This window comes from Anarhichas minor, unplaced genomic scaffold (assembly GCF_050575085.1).
Source record: "Anarhichas minor isolate MPS153535 unplaced genomic scaffold, ASM5057508v1 ptg000002l, whole genome shotgun sequence".
Taxonomy (NCBI): domain Eukaryota; kingdom Metazoa; phylum Chordata; class Actinopteri; order Perciformes; family Anarhichadidae; genus Anarhichas; species Anarhichas minor.
Window position 1 is genome coordinate 1,365,362 of NW_027466448.1, and position 23,474 is coordinate 1,388,835.

Below are 23,474 nucleotides of genomic sequence, written 5' to 3' on the forward strand. Positions count from 1 at the left end.
AGACACTTTTTTTCCATGTGTGCAGGAGTAAACGGACTCTTTGATGAGTAAGTTATCGGAGTTCCTGACACAGAGCCTCGCCCTGCTCTCAAACTAAGTCTCTGATAGATTTCTTCTCTTTGGGGTGTGCTCGTAGCTGTGGATTGAAGCCTGACATTTCTCCACAGACTGAGCTCTGGGCGTGCTGTGAAACTGATTCATTGTGTAGGAATATCAATCAGAAAGTGGTCAGGATTGTTACCGCAGACGAGAAACATGCTTCCATTCTTCTTTAACCATCACAGAATGAGGTCAAGGATTCCACGTCTTTGTAACATTTGCAGGAACGACAAGGTCCTCTCACTATTTATGCTTAATGTGAGACGGCCCGGAAAAAGAGCAAGAAATTGCTTGTTTGCACTGCAAAGGCAGGCTGGCTGTAAACTACTGCAAAGAGCCGCACGGACAAACTTTACAATAGAAACAGAAACAGGGTCAGCTTCACCTCATTCCTATTTTAGTCTCTCTAAGGGAATGCAGCAGACTTGGATCAGGGTCTTTAACTGTGGCTCTCGGTGCTCATTGCCCTGCTGTCTCAATATGTGCTTGTGCAGCATAATGTGCATGTATCTGTGTGTGCCAGTCTGTGTTTGAGTGTGGTGGAAAAGCACAGGTTTGTGCAACGGACACATAAAGAACACACTCAAAGTGTGATCATTCATTGCACTCTGTATAATAGAGCCAATTTATTGAAGCTTGCCAGAGGGGAATGCCAATATCTCAGTTTGTAGCAGCTTCTCGCACACTGCAGTTCCTGACACACAGCCTTGTGGGGAAGTGTCGGTTGGAGCGCTGCTGTGTGTCTGTTTGTGTCTTCGTGTTTAGCCAGCGAGGCCCTCCAAGACAGACGATAATAGCCGGCGTGGTTGTCGGATGATGTTTCCGGCTGAAAGCTGTCAGAGGAGGGTTCGTGAGCGGCGCTTGTGACAGAGATGACGGTGTTGTGTGCCAGCTTCCAACTGGGACACAAAGAGCCGCTTCTCCGCCGCTCCGTCGGGTTTCCCGTCCGGCTCTGGCTCGAGTGTCTGAGGATGACCAGAGCTGTGCTCCAACAAACAAAGAGACAAAGTGCTTTTGCTTGTTTTATAAGCAGAATCAACTTATGCTCAGCATTTAAATCCCCCCTATTAGTATCAGTCTGTTTCTTGAGTTTTTTTGTTTTCATTTTGGTTTTATTGCCTTTAGCTTTTATGTTTCTGACAAAAGGTTTTCTGTCTGTAAACTCCAATTATCCTCCCTTTCTCTCCCTCAATCACAGCTTTGGAAATCGCACAAGCTTCTTCTAGCCAAGTAAACAACTTTGGCTGTGGTGTTGGCCTAGATTCACCGTCTTGCTTCAGCGATATGTGGCGCTTTGTTTGGGACTTTTAGCAATGGTTTGTGAATGCACTCACAGTTCAGTCATAGTTTACGCTCCCAAGTCTGCAAGCCAGTTTGTTGTAAATGTTTAAAGGCTGGCTGTTTGGGAATATTAGACTCTCAGAGAGCACATATAATCTATTAAAGATGATATTAGGCGCATGTGACTCATGAGGATTGTTAGGTTCGTCTGATTTAATCATGCTGCTGATCAGCACGGTTAATATTTAATATAAAGTTTGCTGATGTTCGCGCTTATTAGAGGATATTTCCTCTCAGCATAATGAATTTGGCTGAATCCACCGGACAGGAAGCATTTGCGACGATGTCAAATAATAACCGCTGTGTTTGAACTTTGACTATTTTGTCTCTCTCCAAACTAATAAATAGTGAGGTTTGCACTCGGTGCACAGGGAGTCTGAGGACCTCAGAGACCGATTTCTCTCTGTCTCTCTCTCCTTCTCTCTCTCTCGCTCTCTTTCTCTCTCTCTCTCTCTCTCGCTCTCTCTCTCTCTCTCTCTCTCTCTGTGATGAGAGCGTCCTCCGAGGAAGAGCCAAGAAGTCGGATTATTCCATTCAGTAACTGAGAACAGGGGATGTGGAATCTGGAACATTTAAATGCTTAAAATGCTTTTTTTTATTTGCTACTCTGATGAAAACAAACAGCATGTATCAGATGTCTTCAAAACAAAACTTTAAAACCTATTTCAGTGCTTTTGCACATACATGTAGTGCCTACATACCCACAAACTGTAAAATAAGACGACCCAAATCATTTCTTTTAACTAAAAACACGTGATTCAACAATCCATGCAGGCGTATTAGAATATGAATATATCTGAATAATCAACAGAACACATTATCAACCATTTTAGGGACCATCTCTTTGTTAGAATTAAGTACCAGAGCTTCTGGGAACTTTTTTTTAAAGTTTCATATCTATCTGTTTGGATAAATATCACTGGAGGTAAATAAGTAAATGTGTGTTGGGTGAGCGGCCCGTTTCATTTTTAATTCAGTCCTCTTGTCTGCTGTATTCTGGGCCCGAGCTTCAGTTCTATATGAAGCCTGGCTCTCAGTTGTTATCGTCACCAGGCCCACTGTTCCTTTCGAGGGATGGCAGGCATTCCCCTGCATGCTACAGCTGCCACATCTGGAAAGAACACAGTGTTATAGTAAATAGTCATCGTGGTATTTTGCCCTGAGAGAGTCCTCTGACTGAAATACATCTTTGTTTGTTTATTGGCACTCGCCTTTGGTATGATCTTAGTGCCTTGCACATTGGCAATAGAGAGAACAAATAAAGAATAATACAAAATCTTTATTCAGTGTCTGCCCTTATAGATGGGCCGAGAAAAGCACCCACATTTACACGAGCTCAGCATCTCAACCAGAACAAAAGAATCTGCTTCTTGGCTGAAGAGTTTTTATTTTAAAGCTACTAGAATACAAAACAACCGTGTGTGTGTGTGAGTTCTTTGAGAGTGCACATATTTCTATCTGACTAAACAGACTAAACATAATCGGAGGCCTGGACATATGACCCATCGCTCTCTTCCCTCTGTTATGTTGCTGGTGGATGTGAATATAAGCAGCGATAATAGAGAATAGTGGAGCACAGAGCCATGTACTCAGACAGTGGTGCTTCAACCCTCCCTTTGATGAGGAGGCGTTGATGTGTGATGTCAACATTAACTACATGTCATTTGAGATGTCTGACAGGCTTCCCACCGTGCTAGTTTGGTGGTAAAAATGAAATGAGTCAAGCAACATCAGTCAAGGCCTCACAGAGGACTTTAATCTCATCTCTAACTGTTCCATCGGCCGAGTGTAGAAAGGTTTCTTTGTGTAAGAAACAATCCTATTGTAGGTTTGTTTTTTTGACAGCTCAGGTCGGGGGACGTGTCTGGACAATGAACCTATGAAACGAGACTTCCTGTACCCAACAGTGGCCCCGGGGCAGGTGTACGATGCAGACGAGCAGTGTCGCTTCCAGTACGGAACCTCTTCACGCCAGTGCAAGTATGGGGTAAGAAACCAGCATCTTTCATCTTCTCCCTGACCCACAGGGGGGTCGCTGTCTTATGCTTGAAGTGCTCATGAAACTCTAGTTCTCACTGTGGCATTGCACACACAGGACTGGACATGGAAAGGATGTAAACAAATATATTATTCAGATATGAATAGAATATTTAGCAGTAATTGTCCCGAAACAGTGCTGAAGCCAGCTGAGAAAAAACATCCATAAATCAATTATAATCACAAGTTGTTAGACCTTAAAGGATCGATTGGCAACTATTAGCGATATCGTGGCTCCTTCCTCTCTGTGACAACCTGCTTTTCACTCCGCCATCGAGTGACGCTAAGAAGACACTTTGGATGAAAGTGCTTTAAAAAATGGATGAAAGCGCGACATAAGGTTTTGTATAAAAGTGCAAAATAAATGACGTCCAAATGCAAAAACCCCGGTCCGAAGGTAACTGATAAAACATTTCTTAAAGCTCTGATCTCCACTTTTAATAAGAGGTGTTGATGTACAGCTACGGCATGTTCGGTCTTTACTGACAGTTTTCTTCAAGTTAATATTTCCTTGTCGAGATTAAAGGTGGGTAAACATTGCGAGGAAGATAATTGTTTTATTATCGTCTGACGACTAGAGCTGCGTCGTGGGTGTCTTTCCACGCGGTGCCTCATTCTCCTTTTTAATCTATAAACGACCCAGATGAAGAGATGAAGGATTGAACTCAACACTCCCCTCATCTTTAAGTCGGTAATGATGATGATTCAGCCCCCCCCCCCCCCAGTAATGAGAAAACCTCAGCGCATGAAGTGACGCATGCAGTGAAAGACGAGGAACAACCACGCGGTAAAACGAGCGGTTGAAAGAAATCCTCAAAGATTTAATGAACAATAACGTGATATTGTTTTGCGTTACGTAAATATTGGAGGAGAAAAAAGACAGAGATTAGCTGAGATCATAGAGTTATTTCATTTCATTGAAAGACAGCAGATTATAACGGGCCCCAAAATCAAGCCCTGTTATTTTGGCTCCTAAGCTCATAATTGTGGTTTGAGATCGGCATGAAAGACACACATTTATGAGCGGATCGGATTCCAGCACGGATTCAACGGAGCTGGATCGGAGTTTTTTTTCATCTGACAAACAGATCTATTGCATACGGCCATCTGGGAAAGAGATGCCCTCTGTGACGGCTTACAGGACAGACGCGACCACAGAAATGGATAAAAGGTCTAATGAGTGGAAGAGTCTGGTTCCTGAAGCCCAGCCTGCTGAACCTTTTCCACATTTTGATGAACATTTGTTGTATTTTCTTATCAGCGATGGGAAACGAGGCAAAGTTTAGCCACAGCACGTTAAAGTTTATCTCTAATATTACAATAAATAACGTCATATTGTCGTTTTAATATTTCATGGTGAAACAAGTTTGGTTTAGACTGTAAGATAACAACATGATTTGTTGTTTTTCAACCACAGAAAACTATAAAATTCTAACATTCATTCATCTTCAGGACAGGATGGGAATGTACCACCACACACGTGTGCTGTTCAACTGGGTTAAACTGGGAACGGCAATGTAGAGCAGCGGTTCCCAACCAGAGGGTCCGGACCCTATAAAAGGTCACGAGGTGATTATTCAGATCAGGAAATTCTGCTGCATAAAATGTAGTTTTATTTTTCACACCTTTTCTCTCATCTTTGTGTAATACTGGATAGTTAAATGCAGAATGAGCAGGATTTTCAGACTGATACAAAAATAATCCCTCTCAGTCAACACATGAAGTGCAGTTAAAACGTAGCAAACAGGTGGAAGATTGTAAGCACGCGTCCATCAGGAAGCTACAGAAATGGCAGACAGAGTGCCGAAAACCAATAACCCTTCGTTGAGCCGTTTGTTTACAAACCTCATCCCAGAAAATCGACTCACTGTGCCTTTAAGAATGGTTTCGGGCAGCTTGTGATACTTTAGGTTACTTGTACCTTTTAGCGGTTTCCCCAAACGATAAGTTAGGCTATCGTGAAATTTCGGCAAAACTAATTTCCGTGCTAATTAGCATATGTTAGCATGCCAGCACACTACACTAAGGACCGTCTGGCTGGCTGTAGGCTCTTCTCTTTATTATTTTGTTGTATCTTAAAAACCTTGTAAAACTATTAAATCTATGAAGACATTTTGAGTTTAAAGACCAAAAGAGTTGGTGGGGATATTTAGGCTACTTTAAAGTAATAATCTTGAAGATTTTCCTTTAAATACACGTCTGTTAAGTCACCGTCTATTAGCCGAATGGTGATTGAGCCAATGGCCCTCTGATGAAAGCCCTTACACTCCCAGTATTATGAACTGGGTCTTTAGCAACGGTCCCATTCCAACTGAGATCCAAAAACATAGCTGCAGTTACCGCATTTGGCCACAGGTGCCGCCAAAGAGGACGAAATGGAGATCTTCGAGATTGTAACTTTAAAGATGATTTGGTGGGTTTGAGGCTCTGATTGGATCAAATCAAACAATCTAAGAAGGGAGAGTAAATTGCTGTTTAATTGCTCACGAATCAAACCAACAAATACTGCTTTGTGTTCAGGAGTTGAGCGATATTTCACTGTATATGGCCGACGACACCTTCACGGGGCTTCAACCAAACTCAAAACTTTTAAAGAACCGCGGGGGGTCCCACACACTTATCACAGCGTGAGACTGTGTCAGAGGTGGAAAAAGTAACACAGATGTCCAGAGAGGAAGTTCAGCGTGATTTACAGCAATAATTTGGTCATATTTTAGGCAAACGTGACACTGAGCTGAAGGTATGAAAAACAAACAGACCTTTGATGGCTATGTTAGCGAGGCCCTTTACTCAGTGCCCCTGTTCTTCTTCTTGTTCTCTCGTTGCGTAAATCCATCAGGCCCACATCCACGCTAAAGGCCGGGCCGCTGACCTTTAAGCGGGGCCGAGATCGTGAACTGGAGACCGCTTATTGAAACCAGCTGGCAGAAGGGGAAGCGCTGCAACCAGAGAGTGCCAGTTTGCCGCTTTATTTAATCTGGATAGACTCGGGGAGTCGCGGGGCCGCGGCGTATTTACTGACCCCACGGGGTCAGAATCTGTGCGCCGGATCGTAACTCTTCTTCATGAGCCCGCTCTTCTGCCGCACACAATTGTCCCGTAAAAGCCTTTTGAAGTGGAGACGCGGGGGCGACCCGGCTCGGTTTAATGGGAAATCTAATGCGAGGTTGTGCAGAGCTGCTCTCGTAACATGTGTTCACTTTATGGTTTTATTTATTTGGGGGCAACTTAGTGCTGTCTGCTCACTATCTCCCTCTCACACACACTCCCTTCCTTTAGCAATCTAAATGGATTCTCCTAACGCTCCAGACTCGCGGAGTGAGGAGGAGAAGACGGAGATGTTTATTCAGACCGCTCAGTAATACTCAAGATATTTGTTAGGCCCACAAGTCGTCTTTATCTAGGACTTGGGAGGCCTGTTGCTCACTCTTTATTTCCCCGAAGAAGCAGAAATTGGATTTCTCGAACTGATGTCACGGTCCCGCGTGGTCCTGAGGTGAACGTGAGCAAACGTTAGTCACGGTGTTGATCCAGCTGACTCTTCATTTCTCATAAGAGAACATTAACGGTGAACCTCGGCGTGTTGCTCAAGATGCACCGTGATCCGAAGCACATGGGCTCTGAAAGTTTCTCAATGTTGTCTCATCAACTCCTCCGGTTTGATCTTGAATCTCTCAGATTATTAGATGAATATCAACGTGTTTGGAGAAGAAAAACACCAAATGCTACCGATAAATCATCCTCACCTTTCCCAGTCTGCCCGAATTGACTTATTCTGACCAACTTGCTTTTGCCTTCTTTCCTAGGAAGTGTGTAGAGAGCTCTGGTGCCTTAGCAAAAGCAACCGCTGTGTAACCAACAGTATCCCTGCAGCAGAGGGGACTCTGTGCCAGACTGGCAGCATTGACAAAGGGGTAAGTCATCCAGTGTTTCTCATGCATTTAAAGACTCGCCACATATTACCGAGCGGTACCTAGGGATGAGTGTGGTTTTAAAGATATCCCTCACCCACATATATCAGGAGGGAGACATTAATCAATGAATATGAATTCAAACACAAACCTCTGACCTGTGATCTCTCTGCTAGACGCAAAGTTCAGGTATCGGGAAGGAACAGATTGTATCAGACAGCTCTATTTACAAAACCTTCTCTGTGTGCAGAAATTAGTGGTAGCTCACTGCCTCCACTTGCATCTGTTCCTCTCTGGAACGGTGCACCGGTCCCTGAGTGTGATCTCATGCTATGCACACACACACACACACACACACTGACAGACATGCAGGCCAGGCTTTAGGTCATCAGCCCACTGTTGATGCCAGCCAGGTTAGGGGAGACAGTTTTAACATGGATTACGGCGGCCATTGTCACCGGATGGCCCGAGGTCTAAAAGGAAAGAATAGCAGAGTGTCACGAGCTGTCACCCGTGATTACCATTAGCTCAGTGGAGCCTTTGAGGACCGGGGCCCACGGACAGGGTCCTGGACAACACAGGGGGCCCCAGGTTGAGCCCGGGGGGCTTTGGAACAGCTTTCGGAGCAGCTTTAGGAGAGCCAGTGGCATACCCTGTCTGCCCCTGCCGGGGGGACAGCTTCAAAGGAATATGAATGTCAGCCGTTTCTCACCCAGCGTGTAATGGAGAGAGGCCCTTCCAACAGGAGCAGGGAGAGAGGCTGAGGGCAGAGGGAGGCGGGAGAGACACAGAAACTGACCAACAGAGAGAGAGTTTTATTGTGTCATTCGGGGGCCCTCCGTGTCTCCACCAGTCCCCCTCCTCCCGATGCTAATCTGGTTTAGACAGCGTCTCGGGACGTGAATGAGCAACTCGGAGAAGGAGGACGGTGGCCCTCACCTTGACCCGTCCCCGTCTTCTTAACCCACTGACACAGTTGGAGAGACAAAGGGGCCGATTCTGATCCCCTCTTCCCTCTGGAGCCGTGCACAGCTTAGCACGAGGCTTAAGACGCTCCCGAAACACGGCACGGTGCTTTCCATCCCTCACCTGCCTCGGAAACCTCCTCACGCTACTCAGGAAACATTTAACAACAACACGAACACATGCACAAGCAGCAGAGGAAGCTGCTCTGTTAATTAACGTTTCATTTGGAAGAGGAAGATTGTGATATTTCTTTGTCTCGCTGTAATAAGACAGACATAAAGTTAATATAAATCTTCTCACAGCACTCTGGGAAAAAACAAGTAACTAAGCACAAATCCCCCAAATGTTAAACTCTACACCTAAAGTGAGTCACCAGTTACCTGTGATGACGGGAGAGGAGAGGAGAAATAACAGGACGAATGTGGAAATTAAATTATAGGGCTAATAGTGTAGTCACAAGTTAGTGTGTGTGTGTGTGTGTGTGTGTGTGTGTGTGTGTGTGTGTGTGTGTTTAAAGAGGAACACGAATGTGTTATTGTATAAAACATCAGTCAGATTCTGTATAGTCTACATTTCACTACACACAGATACACGTGAATGTATTGTGAGCTCAAACGCAACTAGAAGTGACACTGAGGTATTCTGTGTGGTAATAATGTTATGGTGAAGTCTCTAAAACAATGTGTCTCAGTGTTTCTGTTGTGAAGAAATGAGTCAACTCTACTGCCTGAAGACTCAAAGCCTCTCCCTCTCTCTCTCCCTCTCTCTCTCCCTCTCTCAGTGGTGCTACCAGGGGGACTGCGTGGCGTTCGGTACCTGGCCTCAGAGCGTGGACGGAGGCTGGGGGCCCTGGTCGACGTGGGGGGAGTGCAGCAGGACCTGTGGGGGCGGTGTGTCCTCCTCCATGAGGCACTGTGACAGCCCAGCGTAAGTAGGCAAAGTAAGCCACAGCAAGCTGAACACACACATCCAGGTCCTGCCTACAGGTGTGTGTGTGTGTGTGTGTGTGTGTGTGTGTGTGTGTGTGTGTAGGCTGTGTGGATGTATGTTACACCTGAGTGGGAGTAGAGCTAATACGTCTCTGACGCAAATATTCCTCCGTCCAAGGGAAAAACTCCCATAGTGGCTCTTTCATTACAGCTTAAGATTACTTTTCTTAAAAACAGTAACAGACAACCCATAACATGTCTTCATTCAGACTAGTGGAAAGAAAGCATCCAAAACACACATTTAGATGTTTATTTTACTACTTTGTCTGTTTGTGTCTGTAGATTTCTCCTAAATTCACCAAAAGTTACTTTACACTTTCATTCCTCTCTATGTGCTGAAGGTTAACACAGAGGCGTTTGTTCACACATCATTCAGAGACTTATTTATACCACATTTTATACTTTTGTGTGATTTATGGAGTCATACAAAGAGATATCCAAAAAGTCTTTGTCGTTTAAATCAACTAATCGATTAAGCATCAAAATCGTGTGAGTGTTAGTTGACTAATCATTTCCTTGCTCGAGGACAGCCCCGATAGTGTTTCTTCTTCTTTCAAAAGAAGTCTCGCTGCAGAGAAACAGACATAAAATCCCCTGAAGAGGGTTCATTCAAGGCCGTCCTGGACATCTTCTAATGTAACTACAAACACAGACGTTAGTCCTCATGATGTTTAAGCTGCACCGATGTAGCATGTGCTAAGCTAAGTTAAGACACAGCTCTCTCTCTCCTGCAGATAATACCGCTGTCTTTGTTTGCCAAGAAGACGTTTGGGGATCTTAACCCTTCTTCGGTCGTTGCGTTCCTTTGTTTTTGGGAGCTAGATATTACGTCAGACAGGTCATGGGGAGACACGGAAAATGAGCCAGGGTGAACCAGAGGGAGGGGGGGAGGCATAATGTGGAACACCTGTGTAAGGTGATCGCTGGCGCTCGGTGAGGAGGGGAGGCAGAGAAAACACCGGCCTCTAACACATTCATTACTTAGTCGAGGAAGAGGAGGCTAATGAAGGTGAGACGAAGGATAAGACGTGTAGAGTCGACGAGGAGAGAATGAGTTCTACCGACTCTCCCGAATCTAAATGTCACGTCACACTTAAGAGCTCTGAGAGCAGCTTGGGTTTCATGAATGAATCACCGGCTCACACACTCAGCAAAAGCAGCAAATGCACAAACACACTTTGTCTTCTGGCATTCACCAAAAATGTTGCTCACTTCCATTTTGATGTTGTGATTTACGGTGCTTGATGTGAAGTGTGTCCTCTCTCATTTCATTCTCCTGTGTGTCTCAGCCCGTCTGGAGGAGGGAAGTACTGCCTCGGCGAGAGGAAACGTTACAGATCTTGTAACACCGACGTGAGTTTCTTCCCCGTTTTCTTACTCTTGTCTGCTTGGTATTTAGAGCAAAGTATACAAGTGACTTGGAGACTAAACTGTCCTCCTGATGGATGCTCTGGTTTGTAGAGGGGACTGAGATAGTTCTGACCCGCCCCCGTCACACACACGACTGCTGCAGAGCGTCTTATCTTACAGGCTTTATAAGGAGCATGTTAGCGAGCAGCGCTACGCTGCCTTTGAGCTTTTCTGTTTTCAGCGATCCAATGTGACTTTTGGAGATTATTCGTCTCTTTGTCACTTAATAGTTCACATATTGTTTGTGATATTTCGATGATGAAAGTTTCAGAGCACATTTCATGAAAAGCAATTTTTAATTATTTTTTTGTCTGGAGAAAAGCTTTAAACAATTTGAGATCTCTGCTCAACTATTTCTAGGTGTTTTTTTTCACAAGGTGAAAATTGAAATAGTTAGGGCCCTGGTGGACATTTAACCACAAGCCTTAAAAATAACAGCCGAGAGCAAGCACTGAGTGTTTTCTTTGGAAAACAAACAACATCCCCAACCGCTAGTTCATCACACTGACCACACCTTGTCCAGGGAAATGTGTGTGTGAGCACCAGATGTACACACACACACACACACACACACACTTACATGCATAAATGCTATTTTTACATTGATCAGCCGTCAGATAGTATCTGTAAATGGTGCCTCCGGCCCTTCCTGTTGCTACTACGTCTGTCCTGTGGGAGGTCACTTTGTATTGTAGCGCTGCCTCCGTTAGCATGATGCTACATGCAGCAGCTATTGAGAAATGAATCGCCTCTCTGATTGGATGCAGGCCCATTAAAGGGCAATTTAGTTTTATACTTCCACAAAGTTGGGAGACAAAAAGGCATCAACCAATCACGTTGTGCAGAACGAACATATTATTCAAGATATACACTAAGTGTACAACATCTTGGGCTCCGGGGTGATTGTTAGAAGCTAAGCAACACGTGCATACCACAGAAGAAGATCCAGTTCCAAAGAAAAGAGTCAACTCCTCCACACACCTCTGCACTGATTTATTTAAACAAGAGTCGACGTTTTGGTCAGAGGGACCTCTCTCAAGACATATTGAGGTCCCTGTGACATGCACATAAACTTTTTTGGGGGTTTTCTGACATTTTACGGACAGAACGATAAACACGAGCAGCAGGTAAATCGATGATACTTACTGGCAGCTCGACTGATGTGATCTTTGAAGTTCTTTCCTCTGTTTCCAACACGTGTTCGAACATGTAAATCTCATTTGGGCCACGTGTCGTCGTTTCAACACACACTTGATCTGCATGTTTGATGTGCGAGTTTAACGCTGGCGCGTTGGAGAAAACACTCGAGCGGTAATGAAAGTGGAACGCTTTCAACATGTGAAATACAGCTCTGACCCGAGAGCTTTTATTTGTCCCGGGGGAGAGTGTTTTGGGGTTTCTAAGGACCTTTTCACACCAATAAAGTGTTTCTTTCCACTTTTCTTTTTTACTGGAGCAACATCAACTCACCAAAACAAAGCAAAAACCCTGCAAATGCAGAACACACTGTTCTCAATCAGGAGATCCAGCAGGCTCGTCTGTTTTAATGTCCGAAGATCAAATGGGACATCTCATGCAGACTTTGTCCAGCTGGTAATAATGATGCTGTCTATGCAAATAAAAACATCCCAGAGTAATTCACAAATGGTAAAAACTAACTAGGCTGCATCTTTGGATCTTTAAGGAGTTTTAGCTCCTTCACTACAAATCATGCACTTTTCTTTCTGACGTTTTTTTGAATGCATGCAACAGATTTCTGGATTTATGGGTGTTTTTGTTCCAGTTATGCATCGCTTTCCATTAATTTTTCTTATGACATGAAAATCAGTTGGCAGACTCTTAAAACTTTGCTTTGTGTAATCCATCACGGTGAACATCAAGTTTATTTCTTTCTTTTTTTCCTAAGTTACATAATCATTGCTCGGTAACGTTGGCAGTTTAATAGGGAATTGATTAGAAAAGTCTGTTATTGCTTTACTCCACAACAGCCTTTAATACTTATTGGAAAATATTTTGATGTCAATAACAACAAAAGAAAACAGCCTCCAGGCTCCATGACATCTCAAACATTATCAGTGATTGGAAAATATGCAACCAGAAGACAAACAAACATTTGATCCATTTTCTCAGTCAGTCTTTCCATCTCGTCTGCTGTCGGTGGACTGAAGCGTCTTTTCATAGATGTTGTGTGGAGATGAATAAAATGGTGAGTAGTCTACTTGATACTCTAATTCTTAAAATGTTTTCTCTTTTATTTATTTTTTAGGCCTGTCCCGTAGGATCTCGTGATTTTCGAGAGAAGCAGTGCGCCGACTTCGACAGCATGCCTTTCCGTGGGAAGTACTACAACTGGAAGCCATACACTGGTGGTGAGTTCAGGACCGGGTTGCACCAGCTGTTCGTAAATCCTTTAAAGCCCCAGAAGACTCGGCTTCACTGATTGATTGAATGTGTTCAGGGCTTTTTATAAGTTTGTGTGTAAAGTCCGTCTTAAGCTCCAAGTAAATAATAACTAGTTTGAAACTAGCAGTTACCTAAATCTACCATAAAAATATCTTAGTTCAGTGCTGTCGGAAATGGGGGTGCTCTGGGGTACGGTGTCAGCTCCCAGAGGGGACCGGAGGAGCAGAGAGGAGGATCTGGGTCTGTCCAGGGTGGACCGGTCTCTGCTGGAGGATCTGGGTCTGTCCACGGGGGCCCGGTCTCTGCTGGAGGATCTGGGTCTGTCCACGGTGGACCGGTCTCTGTTGGAGGATCTGGGTCTGTCCACGGTGGACTGGTCTCTGCTGGAGTCTGAGCTGAAGGAGTTTCTGGTGAACCTGCATGATTTCATCTGGTTTCACCAGAATCCGACCCGGTGGCTCCGATGACGAGCTTTAAGAATAACTCTATAGAAACAGACCATCTTCTCTCTGATGGTCTCTTTACTGATGGAGGTCTGATAGAGGATCAGGACTACACTGAGACTGGTTCATATAGAGGATCAGGACTACACTGAGACTGGTTCAGAACCAGTTAAAGGTTCCTCACAGTAACTTTAATTCAGTGATGTGTAAACATTTCCGTGATCACTCGGCTAACGTTTATTTGATGCAGCTGGCTGCAGAATCTTTCACACATCTAATCTCTTCTAAGTGCTGAGCTGTAAAAATGTTCCTCTTTGCGTCACAAGTGTCTGTCTTGTGTACCCAGTTAACACCAACAGTGGGACGGCCTCTTTGATGGGAACAGAATTCTTCAGATTCCTGCACACTGTGCTGCGTTCGGAGACCCTCGCTGGTCTCCTGGATCGTTCCACCCCGAGAGATTTTCACATTTTTGACAAACGTCCTGACGCACTTCATGTCAAGAGTCTCTTGGCGGGAGTTCAGCAGTACATGCTTTGTGTCAGTTTCCCAACAAATTCTCTCCGACGTCTGCAGGTCATGGAAAATATCCACTTCACGAAAGAAAAAAAAAGCACAAGAAAAAGTGATAAAAGTTCGAAGCATGTAAACAATTTTCTTTCAGCTTAAGTTGGGTCTCTTTTATCACAAGGGGTCTGTTTAGTCGAATCCATCACCTCCTGACTTCCAGCGCTCTGTGAGCTGCCAGCCTCCACGTGTAAACAGCAGATAACCTGCGCGTCGATGTCAGCCGGATTGTTGTTGGCAGCGGGCGCCGCCTCTGTCTCTGTCGGCGTTACAGTGACGTACGGCTCGGGAGGTTTTTAGATCTGAAGCACCGCTGACTTTCCTCCACAGGATTATTATTGTCAATAAAGCGGAGAGGAGATCCCCGGGCTGGCTTCAACATCTCTGGGTTGTGCGATTAGCATTCAGGTCATGGAGATAACCCTGTGTGTGTGTGTGTGTGTGTGTGTGTAATCAGGTGGTGTTAAGCCCTGCGCGCTGAACTGCCTGGCAGAGGGCTATAACTTCTACACAGAGCGCTCTCCTGCCGTCATAGATGGCACCCGATGTCAGGCCGACTCTCTGGACATCTGCATCAATGGAGAGTGCAAGGTGAGGGGGCAGCGCTCTATCAGACAAATTCACGTGTTCATACTTAAACAATGAAACCCACATCATAATAAACCCTAGTTTTCCTTTAACCACCACTCTGCCAACATTAGCGGAAATCTCAATGATGATTCTGCTTCAAACATGATTGAAAATCTGTAAACTTTCAATTCTTTTTGACAAGAAAATCTCAACTTACTGGCTTTTTTTTGTGGTGCTTTCACCCGCATGTCACAGTCTTCCTCAGCGGATGGAGTTATGATGGAGTTGGCACCTGTCATCATGTGACCAAATGTTCCACAACCAGGTCACATGATGAGCAAACACGCGCTGAGGAAGACTGTAAGATGTGGTTGAAAGCTCGGAAAAAAAGCGAGTAAGAGGAAGTTGAGAAGGTCACAGTTAGTTCAGTTGTTTATTTTCATACAGGGGTTGATCTTTTCAGTCATATGCTAAATAATTATAAATGTAAAGAAAAGAACATGTTACAGAACATGAAATGACATGTAGATGCACTAACTGCCACTGTGCCATACTAAATCCAGTATTATTATTGATTGTTTTACTTGTGAAATGAATGTCAGAGGCAATAAAAACACCAAGCGTCTGCTGCCCTGAAGACATAAAGTGACCCACCACACGATGTGATCGTTAGTGACTGCTAACCTCTGATATTTATCAAATTACAGCGAGAGTGACATGTTAGCTGAACATTATCTGAGCTGAGAGTTTCCTCAGCTGCAGTGCCAGTTGACCGCACAAGTTTACTAGATTGCTGATTGCGTGAACACGACTGCCAAAGCACCAAAAAAGCCGATTCTCCAGCGAAGAACAATCGAACCTTTGAGTTTCTGTTTGTGGCTTATTGTGATGGAAGGACTGGCTCTGCGTTCTCTGACTCTTATCAGGGCTCTGCAGCCTCGGCAAGAATTGCTTTGTGACAAAACAAACACAAAAATCATTGTTGTGATTGAATAATGATTATATATAAATATATATAAATATATATATATATATATATTTAAAAAGGCTGATTTAATAACATTTTATTGAAAGGAGTTGGCAGTCGGTGCCGTCTTTGTTTCCACGAGCATAAATCATTTTGTCCGGTCTGTGTGGAGATGAGGGTGCGTTTTTCTGAGATGCAGCTGAAATAACTTCTTGGTTCCTCGCTCTGAGTATTTGCTTTGACTTACACCCGACCGTACGATTTGGCGTGAAAATGCAGCGTCTGTGCCAACAACATTACTTTGATTTTAATGTAAAAACACAACATGGTGCGTGTTTTAATGGGTCAGAGGATTGTAAGAGGTGGAATATTCCCCACCACAAGGAGCATAGCAGGTTTATTTCCACACTGGATCCAGCTCGTCGTTATATTTCAGAGGCCGCCGGCTCTCCGGGTGATAAATCTCCAGAACGCTGTCTGCTTGGAAAGCTTTCAGAAACTCTCAACGCTGCGATGCTGTTTACAGGTGCTGGAGATACGGAGAGAGATTATGAAAGAGTGAGAGGAGGGATGGTGATAAGAGAGGAGAAAGAAGTGGGAGATCCAAAGGAGGAGAGGAGCAGTAATCCTCCCTGTTTTACTGTCACACAGCATCGCTGCTAATCTCTGACAATTCACTGACATTCATGCTCTGCTTATTATCAACTAGCCTGCAGTTCATTGTCTAGATGAATTGTTTAATCCATAAATTGTTAGAAAATAGTGAAAATCTAAATTTCTCGATAAAATAAATGTTTTGGCGAGACCAGACTAACTGAAACATTCAATATAATCTTATGACAAGGGACATTTGACATGAGACTAAGACTAAATATACAAAATTAAAGTTTTAATTAAAAGTAATGACTAAAAGTTGACTAAAATGTGAGGACATTTCGACTTAAATTGAACTAAAACGTTTTAAGGTGTCGTCGACTAAAGTTTGACTGAAACTATGAAGGATAAAAATGACTAAAATGTGACTCAAACTAAAACAAAGGCACAAAGGGGACAATGTGACACGTTTCAATTGAATTTGTCTTGTGTTTTTGTGCACTAATTGTGTTCAGTTTGTAAGTTTACGTTACGGAAACGAACCGTGAATCAACAATGGAGATCTGGAGCGAACGGTGGATTTGGGGAATCGTTACATTCTTAGTATTGAACTTTTTACAGCTTCTAAAAACCTTGAACCCCGTTTTCCAGTCTTTAAATTTAAACCTTCTTTCTGTCTCTGACTTCAAAGCATGTGGGCTGTGACAACATCCTGAGCTCCGATGCTAAAGAAGACCGATGCCGTGTGTGTGGAGGCGACGGCAGCACCTGCGAGGCGACAGAAGGACTCTTCAACGAGTCTCTACCCAGAGGAGGTAAACTCAGGTTTCTGTGACTGTGGATCTCCATTTGTTTATTGAGCTTTTATTGAGTCACCGGAGAAGATTGTGAGTCAAACAAAGTAACTCATCGTCGCCCTTTTGGCAAAGCAGCGGTTTGTCTCAAACATCCATGAAGCCAGGAAGATAATCTTTCATGGAAATGTGCCCTATTTTTTGTCTTTTTTACCCACCGACCGTTATGTTTTGGGCTATTTAGATTTATGTTGTCAGAATATAGATCAAAACTTGATATTTCTTCCCATTAATTACATCATGGAGTGCAGAAATCAGGAGTAGAGATAGGGACTTGGTGTTGGCTTTAGCCTGAGGTTGTCTATAGAGAGTTCCAGAGAGAGAAAACATATTTCTCCTTCTATGGTATGGCTAGTAAACCATCTAAAAATACTGTGTGTCCATGTGTGTGTGTGTGACTGTAAAAAAAAAAGGAGGGGATTGTTTTGTCCTCCTGCTTTGTCCTTTTTGGGTGATTTGGAATTTATTCTATATGTACTCCCTTCGAGTTTGAGTGGGAGACATTTCCACCTTAACGATCCCCGTACTTGTACTTGCAGGCTACATGGAGGTGGTTCAGATCCCAAAAGGATCCGTTCACATCGAGATCAAAGAAGTTGCCATGTCGAAGAATTACATCGGTGAGTTAAAGTCACATTCAGAGTTACTAATATGAGCTTTTACGAGCTTCATGGATGGTCATGTCAGTCTTCCGGGCTGTAATATCTCAGCAACTATTTGATGGATTGCCATTAATTCTGGTACAAACCTTCATGGTCCCCCGAGGATGAAGCTCACTGAGTTTGGTGAATCTCTGACATTCCCTCCAGTGCCACCATGAGGTTGACATTTATGTTTTTTAGTGAAATAACCCAACAACTGTCAGATGAATGGCCATTATATCTGGTCCATATATTCATGTTCCCTTGATGATGAATCCCAGAGACTTTGGGGATCACCTGGCATTTCCTCTACCACAATCGGCAAAATAATAGGTATCCACGTAAATATCTCAACATCCACCAGATGGATTGGGACATAATTTCGTTCAGACATGCATGTTCCCCAGATGATTAAGCTCACTGACTTTGTTGATCCCACGACATTCCCTTCAGCGCCAACATAAGGTCAACGTTTGTGGTTTTAAGTGAAATATTTCAACTGTTATTAGCTGGATTGCCATGGAATTTGGTACAGACGTTCATGTTCGCCAGAGGATGAAGCTCACTGATTTTAGGTTCCCAATAGTGCCCCCCTGAGGTGGATGGTTGTGGTTTTAAGTGAAATGTCTTGACAACTATTGGATGGATTTCCATCAAATTTGGTTCAGACATTCATGTCCCCCTCAGGATGAATTATCTACTTCAGTTTACGACCAAATACCTGCACAACTAATGACAGCTGCATGGTCATGGTAAACATTACATGCCTTTAGCTCAAAGCACCACTATGCTTAGTTCAGCCTCACAGAGGCCCTAGTGTGGCTGTAGACACTCTAGTCTTGTTTCACTATCAATCCATCAATCTCGGTAAACCCTGTATTTCACTACAGTGTGGTGAATGTCAATTTGCGACATCAAGCTGTTTCATATTATCTGTTGGGTTCTCTGTCAACCACATTTCCATGCGTCTCTGTCAAGAGCAAATTAGAAGATGCCATCGTTAAATCTCCTGTTGCCTAATGTAAAGCCGTAAAAACAGAGTCTGTCAAAACCTCCCTGAATCTTAACACATGCGATGGCCCTCTTGGCACCAGACTCTTCCGCTACGTTCCAGACTAAACAAAAAACTATTTGCAACACCGGCAGCGTCGGACCCAAAACAACCAAGCGACCGGATTCAATTAAGCCGGTTCTGTGTCTTTTCATTAACGAGAGAAAGACATGTGACAGCGTGTTGAATTTATAGCGGATGGTGTTGATGGAGGGCTTAAGTTACACTTTGAACCGGAGAGCTGCATCAGATTTATAGGGCCGTGGTGACAGCTGCCTGCTCCACCAGGATTATGGGGGATATGATGTCTATATATCAAAGTTTAAAGAGTGCAATTTTGGCTAATGTGTCGGACTAGATTGTCCCTTCCAAGCAATCTGTAACTTTGTTATGAATTTCATCTGTGATAAAGATAATATTTTTCTTTTGCAGCATTGTCTGAGTCCTTGCTATTTAGGTCAGCAACGTTTGCTTTTTTTCTTTAGAATGTTTTATTAAAGCACAGACCGAGTGAGACAATATAAAAATAGAGACCGGCATGCCTGTGGAGACTTGTGTAAACTGCAACGCACAAAATCACAATGCTCACAATCAGTGCCAGATGTGCTAAAAAATGAATTTATTGAGAAGGGGATTGTGATATTCTAAAGAGGAATAAACTATTGTTTGAGGGAGGGAAGAGAGGGGGGAATCTGCAGAACCAGAGCCAGAGAGACAGAATAGCGAGCGGTTGGATCGTTTCTCTTGAGTTTTGGCCTCATTTCCAGGCAGAGAAAGTGGATATTTTCAGATCTGTTGTGCTTGGAGACCAACTTTTGTTTTGACAACCAGACAGAGTGGTATTCATGAGATTCGTCTAAGCTTTCACCTGAAGTGTGTTTTCTTTCTCTTCCTAAATTAGACCTATGTACATGTCGGTGCACGTGAAAGTCAGCGTTTACAGCGTGTGTGTGTGTGTGTGTGTGTCTCTGCTCAGAAAGCTGACATCAGAGAGGCTGAAAATGATGATGATGAACGTTGGCGATGACATCACAGCAAATGATTGTCTCCACCTGTTGTCTGGGCTACTGTTTACTGTCTGCTTCAGCTTTGTGAAAGTACGTCTTGTTGTTCTGTGACTACCTAGCGCTGAAATCTGAAGTGGATGATTATTACATCAACGGAGCGTGGACCATCGACTGGCCCAGGAAGTTTGACATCGCAGGGACGGCCTTCCACTACAAGAGACCCACCGATGAGCCGGAGTCTTTAGAGGCGCTGGGAGCTACCACTGAAACCCTGATTGTCATGGTAATGAATCATATGTTATTGCACATCATGCACAAACATTGCATGTGTCAAAGGTTGCACACCGTGGGAGCAGCAGCTGGTCCTGCAACTTAGAAACACTGGAGTCTCCTGGACAATTTAAATCTGCAATACCTCATATTTTTTGGCCCCAGCAATGGTGACATATCATCACATTTTAGGTTAATATAACAAACTTGTTCGTAAACAGTCGCTTGTTTACACATCTAGCAGTCACAGCCTTGAATGTAAGTCCTGTATTCTCTCTCTCTTAGCTCTGTTTTTGGTCTCCACCGACTCCTGAGGGAAACATCTGTCTCATCACTACGAGATTCTTCAACATAGGTTGAATTATTGAAACTTTGGTCAGTTTGTCGTGGCATACAGAACATTAGTGGGACTTTAATTTCCGGGAACTTGGACACTCAAAATAACTCCTCAATTTCCAACTCTGTAGGTAGTCCTGAACATTTTAGGGCGCAGTTGGTCTGAGTCCACTTAAACATCTGGCTGTTAACCTTAGGTGACCGTCTGCTAGCGGTTTGGGGTTAAAAGTTATTTATATGTGGACATTAAAAAAACAACAATGTTTCCCTTGATCTGGAGAGCATCTGTGTTTCAGAGTTTGTTCGTGCATATTAAACACATCTTTAAATAGGTTCCAGGACAAGTTTCTCTGCATGTTCGTGTGTTAATGTGAGTCAACTGATGTTCTGTCGTAATACTCGGCGGTTTCTGCCTCGACATGAATGCTGAAAATACCAGACCACACAGCACCACTGGAATAGACAAGCAACTGGCCACTCGACCACCAGCCATTTCTTTGCGGCTTGCAAAGCGCGACTCCCTCAGTCTCCATCTGCATCCAGCAGACTAATATAAATCCATTAGAGCCTCACTGATGCACACAAAACAACTGCACTTAAAGCTGCTATAGTCAATATTTTTTACTGTGTGTAATGTGAAAGGGGTGGCTTGTCGATAACAAACCCTCACATAATGATCACCTGATTGTTTTCACTTTGTTTCATACGTAAATACATAAATTGATGCGAATGTACCTTCTTATTCCTACTATGTCTCTTTGCTGCTCCCTCTGCAGGTCCTCCTTCAGGAGCAGAACCTGGGAATACGCTACAAGTTCAACGTGCCCATCCAGCGCACGGGGAGCGGTGACAACGAGGTGGGCTTCTCCTGGCACCACCTGCCCTGGTCTGAATGCTCAGCTACATGCGCTGGAGGTACGTCTGCACTGGAAGCGAGTAACTCTCCTCTTCTCTCTTCTCTCTGGACTGTTAATGGTCACGGAAACATAGCGGGAGATAATCTTTCCAATGTGAAACCTGTAGCGAAGAACCTCAGGGTGTCCAGCTGAACTGTTCCCATGAAGGTTCAACGTTTTCATCCAAATTTAGCCTAAAACTGTAAGATACTTTCCAGAAAATCAACAAAAGAAAATGCAAATGAATGTGTGTTTCTATCCATTACTGTAATGCAAATAGCAGGAGTAGTTTTATTGATGCACAAACTCTTCTATCTCAGCCAAGACTAAAAAAAGAGACTATAAAGTTATATGTAGTTATTATTATTTTTATTTCTTGTATTTCCATGCAGTGTTTTTATGCGCAAATTAAAAATGTGCTTAAAAACAGGTGAAGGGAAAGACTCCTCTACACTCGTGAGCTCACTTTACAACAGATCTTAAATGCAGTCACTTACTTTTATTTATTTAAATTCACTTCCACGCACAAACACTCACATTTCTGCATTTCTTCTTGTGTTTCATGGTTTGCAATTCATTTTTTAATCCATTCTAACATTTGATCGTTTAGCCGTATCACATACAGTGCAGAGCGTCTTTTATTGTGCGTAAACTAAACTGCTGTGCACGTTTTTTACTATTAAAGTTTATTTTCCTGAGAGAGAAGAATACCACATCGACCTTCTGCTGAGCTCCAGTGGCCAGTTGTCTAATGCAGAAAGAGCACTCCAAGCATTTTGGTGTTGAATAGCATAACACGCTGTGGGTGTTTAAATTCTTCTTGCATATTTCTAACCTTCTCAAATACTTAATACTTCATATCTTGTGTGTGTGTGTGTGTGTGTGTGTGTGTGTGTGTGTGTCCCATTCTGTAAATCTTCCCCAACCAGTAATTACACAAATGCCGAGCAGCAGTGTGTGGAAACCCAGTATCATAATTTGCGATTGCTTTCCAAAATCATTACTTTATAGCAGGAGATTCAGCCCTCTAATAAATTCAATCTGTATATTTTCCATATTTTGGCCAGAGTAATGAATCTGCTGTAATTTCTGTGAATGGGCTGCGCTGCATAGCTTCTGGTTCACCAGCGCTGCACACAGATACGGCCGCTCTTCCACGGCGCTTGTCCTACAAAGTCAAACATTCAGAGTCTCAAACCGCAGTGAAATGTTGACCGTGGCCTCAAGAATGACTAAACCAAACCTTTTAGCCCAAAAGCAATGGGTTTCATGAAACAATAAATAGTGTTCCTTCCCAGTCGTCAAGTGTGGCCTGGACGGGTTTGTAATATTTAGTAAAAGCATGACTGAATAAGCATGTGGGTTTTTCTGAGGAAGGATCTCCAAGTCCGCAGCAGAGGTTTGAAGCTGTTCCTCAGGAAGGGGGACGCACACACACGTTCCTCCCAGTGTTGTAAACATGCCTTTGCATTGTTGATCTCATTTTTGTTTGTGACGGCGCTGAGCTTTAAACCAGTAAAAGGTTATTAAATCACACACACCCATTCGATACAGCCCGCTCAGCTAATCGTGCTGCGTTTGCTTAATATATCACTACCGTAATAAAACCTATGAAAAACATCTTTTGACAGCCTTACAACCAAAACTCTCTCCTACCCCATGCTTCACACTGTTCCTCCAAACTGTATTTCACTTCACGCACAGATGGGTAGATTTTCTATACTCTACACACACACACACACACTCACACACACATCCATATCTCATTACATCTGCCAGACAAGTCTGCTGTGGGTTACGTCCCATGAGGGCCCAAACAGACCATTTCTGAGTTGGTATAGCATACACACATGCGCACAGAAAACACATGCACGCTCACAGACACACACACACACACAGTGGGAGGTGTGACACCGATACGGTAGCCCTCACTCTCTCCATCAGAAGCCAAAGTAAAGAGCTCTCTGCTCTGTAAAAGTGATTTGCCAAGATATCCTGCAAAGAATCAGGAATTTACATGTCTGGATTTACTACAGACTGAAAGCGATACCATCTCCACTCGACACGACGGCCGGCCGGCCGGCTTCCATGTTTCTGAAGGGGGGGGGGGGGGGGGGGGTTA

General features: G+C 43.7%; 1 protein-coding gene across 1 annotated transcript in view; it reads left to right on the forward strand.

The window, feature by feature from the left end:
* Positions 1–23,474, forward strand: part of adamts6 (ADAM metallopeptidase with thrombospondin type 1 motif, 6) — a 45,973-nt gene that overhangs the window by 14,682 nt on the left and 7,817 nt on the right. Inside the window, exons 10-19 of the mRNA XM_076095201.1 lie at positions 3,286–3,427; positions 7,284–7,391; positions 9,136–9,281; positions 10,633–10,696; positions 13,020–13,122; positions 14,624–14,757; positions 16,989–17,112; positions 17,691–17,771; positions 19,970–20,133; positions 21,233–21,371. Coding sequence (XP_075951316.1) covers positions 3,286–3,427; positions 7,284–7,391; positions 9,136–9,281; positions 10,633–10,696; positions 13,020–13,122; positions 14,624–14,757; positions 16,989–17,112; positions 17,691–17,771; positions 19,970–20,133; positions 21,233–21,371 — 1,205 coding nt within the window. The remainder of the gene's footprint in view (positions 1–3,285; positions 3,428–7,283; positions 7,392–9,135; positions 9,282–10,632; positions 10,697–13,019; positions 13,123–14,623; positions 14,758–16,988; positions 17,113–17,690; positions 17,772–19,969; positions 20,134–21,232; positions 21,372–23,474) is intronic.